The sequence below is a fragment of the Phyllostomus hastatus genome, unplaced genomic scaffold (assembly GCF_019186645.2).
Source record: "Phyllostomus hastatus isolate PE091 unplaced genomic scaffold, TTU_PhHast_1.1 phas_contig_468, whole genome shotgun sequence".
NCBI classification, from domain to species: Eukaryota; Metazoa; Chordata; class Mammalia; order Chiroptera; family Phyllostomidae; genus Phyllostomus; species Phyllostomus hastatus.
In genome coordinates, this window is record NW_025333884.1 from 187,856 (window position 1) to 195,187 (window position 7,332).

Here is a 7,332-nt window from a genome sequence, read left to right on the forward strand (position 1 = left end):
AATGGGAAAGAGTGAGGGCTATGTGGAAGGCTACTGTACACCTGACAGGGAGCTGTGGGGAATGTCTGAAAGCCAGACACCCCAGGCTTGGGCTTTTCATAACACAAAAAGGGAGTGTGTATTTGTGTATGTGTGGTATTGAGAGGCCTTAGAAGTTCTCAGGGAATGAAAGTATAGGGGATCAGTGCTGATTACAAGGTACAAAGGTGACAAAATGAGGGCTGGGAGAGGAAGGGAAATCTGAACAGACCACACCCACAGCCCACATGACAAGAATAGTAAACATGCCCCAGAAAAAAGCTCAGCGCACAGGTAGGACACACAGCACATTGCACCATTCTGGACAGAGGTGCCTGTGAGCCTTACAGAACCTCAAGCTTCTCTCAAAGAGGCAGCCACAGAAGAGACAACATACACCATGGGGTCCTCTTCAGTGTCAACCCACACAGGACTTGTTCACTGGCAAGGGCTCCTGCTGGTTGGTAAGTAGGAGACAATTCCTTGGGGTAGACTAAGGATCTGACACAGAGACTGGCTGGGATCTCCTGAATAGGCCAGTGCTCTGAGAAAAGAGGAAAGTCTTCCATTTGGACCTCAGGGTGAAGGACAAAGGAGCAGGGTAGGACAAGGAAGGAGGTTCAACTAGAGGAAAATCTCATAATCTGGAAGTGGTAAGAGGCAGAAAACTCTCATTTGCTGTGTATTTCCTGTTATTTGTGATACTGATATAATGATTTATCAGTAAGCATCAGAATAATTTAACAAGAAGTGTTACACATGGTCTTTATCACCAACCTTTGAAATGGGCAAATAAATCCCAGGATGTACAGCTCACTGGGATCATGCATTCACCCAACCCCATGTATTTCCAGGCTCTTTCAGTCACTGGAGGTACAAGATCAGGTGAGCCCTATTGTCATCAAGCCTATCTTCTATGGAGGAGAGAGGAACAAGGAAGGATCTAGATGTGACATCAGGTACCCACAACAGCCATGAAAAAAGAAAGTAGGGACAGGTCAGAAAGTGAAGGCACAGAATCTTTAGATAAGATGGTCAGCAAAGGTGCCTTTCAAAAGTGCCTCTGAGTATCAGGTGGCCTCTGAGCACAGTGAAGGGGTGAGCAAGACAAACAGCTGGAAAAGAGTATTTGAAACCAAAAAATTGGCAGCTTGAGAAGTGCTGAAGAAAAAGGGGCCATGTCTCTGACCTTGACCTGAGAGAAACAAACTCACCTACAGAACAAGGCTGAGACATAGAGAGACCTGCTCAGGATTCAAGGCCTCATTTTTCTATCCCAAAATGTAGATATTAATAATCATGCATTTTTTTCTTTCCTAGTCTCACTTTTAAACTTCTGGATCCAGCCCACCACGTCACAAGTGACAGTTTATTCAAAGGATGCTCTTGAAGGGACAAATGTGCATCTATATATCCACCATACAGCTCCCAGTGCATCAGGCTTCCTGTGGTACAGGGGAGAAAACATTGGCAGCCGTACTAATATTGCATATCTTTTATTAAACCCAAGTATCCATGTAAGAGGCCCTCCAGGTGCACAAGCCAGAGTAGAGGATGATGGGTCCTTGTTGTTAAAGAATGTCACCATGAAACACTCAGGAATCTACACTGTACTGGTCCAACTACAAGGCTGCCAAAAAATGATAGCATGTGGACAGCTTACTGTATACCGTAAGTGATTGCTTTCTGACCTTTGGGTGTCAGGTGGGGTGAATTCTATTTCAAACACAGGACTGATATACCCTAGATACTACCTCCATTCCCCTTGGCATTCTGATTCAGGGTGGGTTTTGGCATTTAATGAAGGATACATGGAAAATGCAGACAAACTTTCTAAGACCTCTATTTCCTTCTCAGATTTCAACCTTGCACAGACAATGCAGACAGAAAGATCAATTTGACAGGAGTAATTCAGCAAAGGGAGACCAGACTAATTTCAGCCTTCTGAGCACCTGCCTATTCAGTTGACCTTGAGAATGATTCTGCTGTACTAGATGAGAGCAGTCAAGGAGACCCCCTAAAATTATTACACAGCACAGCTCAGAAACCTTTCCAGAGAACCCTGTCCCAGGAATCTTTACTCCAAGGACCCTGGTGAGCCTGTGCTAGGTTGGGTGTGGCCTCATCAGAAGAACTGAGTGTGTAACAGTTTAATGGGTGCCCAAGTCACAAGGCTCCTAAGGCAGTCATCTCCAGTCAGGTCTCATAACGAAGAGCCACATCTCGCCAGAAATGGACTTTGGTCTATCACTGAAATTTGTGTGAAGAGCTGAATTAGACAATGTCATTGTGGATAGCTGGCTATCTTGGGGGTCTGAGGAAAGTTCAGAGAAAAGGCAGCATCCCCAGAAAGAAACTGAGAAAAAAAGATGCTCCTAGAAGCTCCTCATTTACCAGGGATCAGCCAGGGGTTCTCTCTGGGAGTCATCAGTAACAGATGACTTGTTTGAGCATCTCTTCTATTTCAAGATTTAGGTCAGAGCCTCAAAACATTTTACAGTCATTACAAGGATATCCTGGCAGCTAAATATTCACTGAGAAGAAACTGAGAAACAGGAAGGTACGGTCACTAAAGGAGAGTCACACTAACTGTGAGCAGGTGATCAGAGTCACTAGAGTTCTGTTTGTAGCCACAGACTTAATTTCTCTACCTCTGGGCCTTATGAGGGAGTCTTCAGATTCCTAAACCAACAAAGTGGTTCAGATCCTTTTCTATTAGGTGTCTTCAGTCATAGGAATAAATTTTGGTCTGTGAAGGAAATAAAATGGAGTCAATCTATTTTTACTCTAGGAAAAATTTACATTATCTTCAGTAACAAGCAGAGTCCCTGCATAGATTACCCAGGCATCTCCCTCAGGTGGTCCATTCACACCTCCCTGCACTGGACTTGACATCACTTATTTGTTTCCTGTTTTGGTGCAGACTCTCCCAGCAGATGTAAAGCAAAGGACTTTTCTTTCTTATTATCTACTCTACCCCTGAAACCAGCTCAGGATGAACATTTAACAAGCACTCAGTTGCTTTTGATGAATTAGGAAGAAACAAATGGTGGTTGAATGAATGAGTGAATGATCCAAAATCTCTTCAGAGCCTGGAACCTGGATGCAAAGTCCTTGGTATCCTCACCTTAGTGAACAGTCTTTCCTCGTCCCAGGAACTAAGACCATCATCTCAGATCCTTTTATTTTCTCTAATAAATAGGACTTGCTGTAGGTCTTAGGCCCTGGGCTATTACTAATAATTTTCACATACAGAAGAATTTTAAGATTTTTTCCAATTTTTGTCTCATAGTCACTTAACACAAATTGCCGACAAGTGCCAGAATTTCAGCAAGTCCATGCTGCCCACTTGCTCTAAAACACTGATTTTGCATTTACACAAGTCCTCACCTGCCCTCAGGAGAAATAGAATAGCTTTTATGGTGAAGGGCAGAGCACATGATTCTGCTGCCATTATCAACTTCTGCCTGTTCTTTCTCCTCTTTTCTAAATCATTTCTTGGTCCCTGCTCTATCATTCATTGGCTCACTGGCCCATTTCAGTCACATTCACCTGGAAAGTCCTGACCTACCTCTTAGCCCAGGGCATGAGCAGTCAACTTATCACTGGCCTGCTTCTGGTCTCTATATGTTATTTCCGCTCAAATGCCACCCAGTTTCTAGGATGTCCTGGGAAATAGTGCTTCATAGAAACACACCTCAGCTGGGCAATAGATGTCTGTGCATCTGGGCAGAATGGCCTCTGGTCAAGCAGGCATTCAGGTGGTCAGTGAAGAACCAGGAAATTGCAGCAGTCTCTCAGAATCCCCTTAACCAACACTGATACTGATCTGACACCTGAGAAAGTCTGCAGTTTCCTCCAGACATATATATAGCTGGAGGACATTCATCCTCTGAGTGCTCTATTCCCAAACAAGTTCTTGTGATATGCTGACCTGCCTTGTTAGTTCTAAGACTCAAGTTGACTAAGAGGTGAGAGGTACCAACTGTGCTTGATGAAGCTTCTGGAGATATCAAAGGTACCACACAGGGCATTTTTTTTTCTTTTCTGCAGAGCAGAGTTAATCACAACCAATATCATAAGAAACAAATTCAACCTTGAGAGTTGTGATTTTCACTTTTGTACAAAGAGTGGTGTTGAGCATCTTCTTCTGTAACTATGTGCTATTTGTGTATATTCTCTGGAGAAATGTTTATTAAAGTGTTTTGTTCCATTTCTAAATAAGATTATTTGGTTTTGTGGTTGCTGTTGAGTGTAGATGTTTTTTTGTATAGTCTAGATATTAGCTTTTTATTTTTCATAGGATTTGCAAAATATTTTCTCACATTTCATTGTTCACCTTTCAAAGTTTTATGTCTGTTTTGATGAAGAAACATTTTCATTTTGAGACTATCCAAATGTTATATTTGTTTGCCTGTCTTCTTAGTGTCACATTCATAAAATCATTGACAAATTCAATGTCATAATGCTTCTCTCTATACTTTTTATAAGCATTTTAAAGAGTTAGGTCTAACATTTAGAATTTGATATAATTTGAATTAATTGTTGTTAGTTCTCATATTCATTTGAAATTAATTTCTATATATTTTTTACTTAATTTTGTGAAGTATCAGACATGGATCCACATCATTAATTTCCATGCGGATATTGCTATTCTACACCATTCATCAAAAAGACTGCATTTTCTACTTTAAAATCCTTGCCTCTTCTCTTTTTAAAATTAAATTATTATTATTTTATTTTTGTTCAGTATGTCTGTCTCTATTTACCTGCCACTACATCCCCTCACCCCAACCATCCCCACCTCCAACTCACAATCCTTCCCCCCTCTGGCTTTCTCCGTGGGTCCTTTATACATGTTCCTTGATGACCCTTTCCCCCTTCTTTTCCATGTTATTACCTTCTTCCCTCCCTCTAAATACTATCACTTTGTTCTTTATTTCAGTGCCTCTGGCTGTATTTTGCCTGAGGTTATATGGGGACAGAGAGGAGTTGCAGCTCTTTCCTTAATATAATCTCCTGTACCTACAAAATTGTCCTCCAAATGCCTGGACCACCCTCTGGTGGCCTTTACATAAGTCACTGTGGGCTGTGAATGGCTGAGTTCTCTCAGGAATCCATGTGGCTGCACGTCTGAAGCCCATTCTCAATGAGTTACTTTCTCTGTTTTTCCACAGCCCTAATGAGAGCGCCCACCCTCCTGGCCAGCAACACCACAGTCACAGAGAATAAGGATGCTGTGGTCTTGACCTGCTACACAAACAGTCATGGCATCCAGTGGTTTTTCAAAGGCAGAAGTCTGATGCTCACAGAGAGAATGGAGCTGTCACGTGACCGCAGAAACCTCACCATATACCCTGTCTTGAGGGAGGATGCTGGTGATTACCAGTGTAAAGCCTTCAACCCCATGTGTTCTGCTACAAGTGCATCCCTTACACTGGATGTGAAATCTGAGTGACTTTTCTTTCCCCCTCTATGTTGTTAAACTCTAAATAAAGTAGTTTTTGCAATATCATAGTTGATTCATGCTGAGGGTGAATAATTCTTAGATTTGCACTGAGTCAATAAACACTAGAAAATGTAAGACAACACTCATTATTTTTGACTTAAGGTCACATTTCAGACCAACCCCCACCATGGTTTGGATTCATGTGTACCATGTACACAGCGTAAGGGTCATTGAGACACTGTGTCCCTCAGGTGATGAGCAGTAGTTGTTTGATAACAAATGAGAGAAGGTAAATAGCTTAGAGAACCTGAGCTCTGTGTCTTGTCTGTGAACACACGTGGAGGGCCCCTGTTATAGACAATGGGAATGAACAAGAGGACAACAACGTGAGTAGCAACACTGATTTTTGTTTCTCTTTAACGTGTTCAAAAGATTTCTAAAGTCTCTTGAGTATTCTTTCAATGTCAGTAAAACTATTTGCATGAGTTCAGTACATTTCTGTTCTTTTTGTTAATGAGGTATAATTGGAAACTTTGGTAATAAAACCAAGGTTTTAGTTCAAACATACCAGTTCACACTGATGCCCATGGAATTTGAAAAGACCTCATACTTTATAGAGCTAAGTTTAACATCTTTAGAATTTTGGTACCTCTTGCAGAAAAGACATCACCCAAAGCGAGTGAAACTGGAGGTGAAGTGTTTGGGTAAAGCTTCCTAACTTCAAGAGGCTGTTAAAACTCCCATCGTATTTTTCATGTAAAACCCTTATCAGAGCAAACTATGTGGTGAATGTCAGTTCCTCTGCACTTAGGTAACTAATCAGGCTAAATCAGGTGACACCAGCCATATTGTAGGGTCAAGAACATACCTCTCTTAGTGATTAATTTTGATGAATGGGAAAGTGACTGTAGAGATAAATATGTCTGAATGGAATTTTCCAGAAGCACAGCCATCTTGGAGATCAGGTTCTGGCTCTGTTCAGGGAGTGTCAGTTATCTTGCACCTCTTTACAAATTGCAGGAACTGATACAGGTTCAAATTATGTCTTGGCTGCAAGAGATGCAGTTGTGTTTCCCTACACTGTGCAGAAAGCCGTTTCATTATGACCCATAAGCCTTCATGTTTTCTCAGAGTCCTTAACCTTCAGACAGGTTCTTCCTGATTGCAGGCCTCTGACTCCATATTTTAGAGAATTCTCTTTAGAAATGTAGTTTCAATTTGTAGTTACAAATTTTTTTGCCACTTGGAATACACACAAGTCTCCTTAAAATTATCTTGCTAGTGTTATGATTCAGAGAGTATCTATTAAAAGGGTCTGTACCCATCTCATAAAATTTAATCATCCCAGTGTTCCTGTGTCTCAATTTCTGTGGGATGTACAAGCGTAACTTGGGTGAGGACTTGTATAACCATGATATAAGAATACATACTGTGAAGATATTAAGAAAAGTTTTACTTTTATATTTTTCTTTTAATTGGAGGCTAAGTTTGTTTAAAATTATTTTAATTACTGACATGTTTGTGTTTAAACATTATCTTTTATCTTGTTTTTATTATTTTTCAAGAACTTTTCTATCAATTTTCCTGCTACCACTCAACCCAGCCTACACATATTTCCTCTTCCACCCTCAATCTTATGCTTCTTTGTCTTTGTCCATGTGTCTTTAATCCATGTTCCTTGATGACCCTTCTTATTTTCCCTCTATTATCCCATTCGCTTCTACCCTCTGGTTTCTGTCAGTTTGCTCTTTATTTCAGTGTTCTGGTTATATTTAGCTCACTTGTTTGTTTTGTTGATTAGCTTCCACTTATAGGTGACATAATATGGCATTTGCCTTTCACAGCCCAGCTTATTTCACATAGCA

General features: G+C 40.9%; 1 protein-coding gene across 1 annotated transcript; it reads left to right on the plus strand.

Moving 5' to 3' along the window:
• Nucleotides 1-321: 321 nt before the first annotated feature.
• Nucleotides 322-5,565, plus strand: LOC123823057 (carcinoembryonic antigen-related cell adhesion molecule 21-like). The gene is made up of 3 exons (XM_045845375.1): nt 322-482; nt 1,339-1,689; nt 5,196-5,565. The coding sequence occupies exons 1-3, from the start codon at nt 419-421 to the stop codon at nt 5,474-5,476; spliced, it is 696 nt and encodes a 231-aa protein (XP_045701331.1). The 5' UTR covers nt 322-418; the 3' UTR covers nt 5,477-5,565.
• Nucleotides 5,566-7,332: the final 1,767 nt, after the last annotated feature.

Excerpts from the sequence above, each read along its gene's own strand:
- LOC123823057 (XM_045845375.1), top strand. The coding sequence starts at position 419 with ATGGGGTCCTCTTCAGTGTCAACCCACACAGGACTTGTTCACTGGCAA. Across the intron at positions 483-1,338 it reads GCAAGGGCTCCTGCTGGTTG|TCTCACTTTTAAACTTCTGG; the intron begins GTAAGTAGGAGA and ends TTTCTTTCCTAG. Across the intron at positions 1,690-5,195 it reads TGGACAGCTTACTGTATACC|CCCTAATGAGAGCGCCCACC; the intron begins GTAAGTGATTGC and ends GTTTTTCCACAG.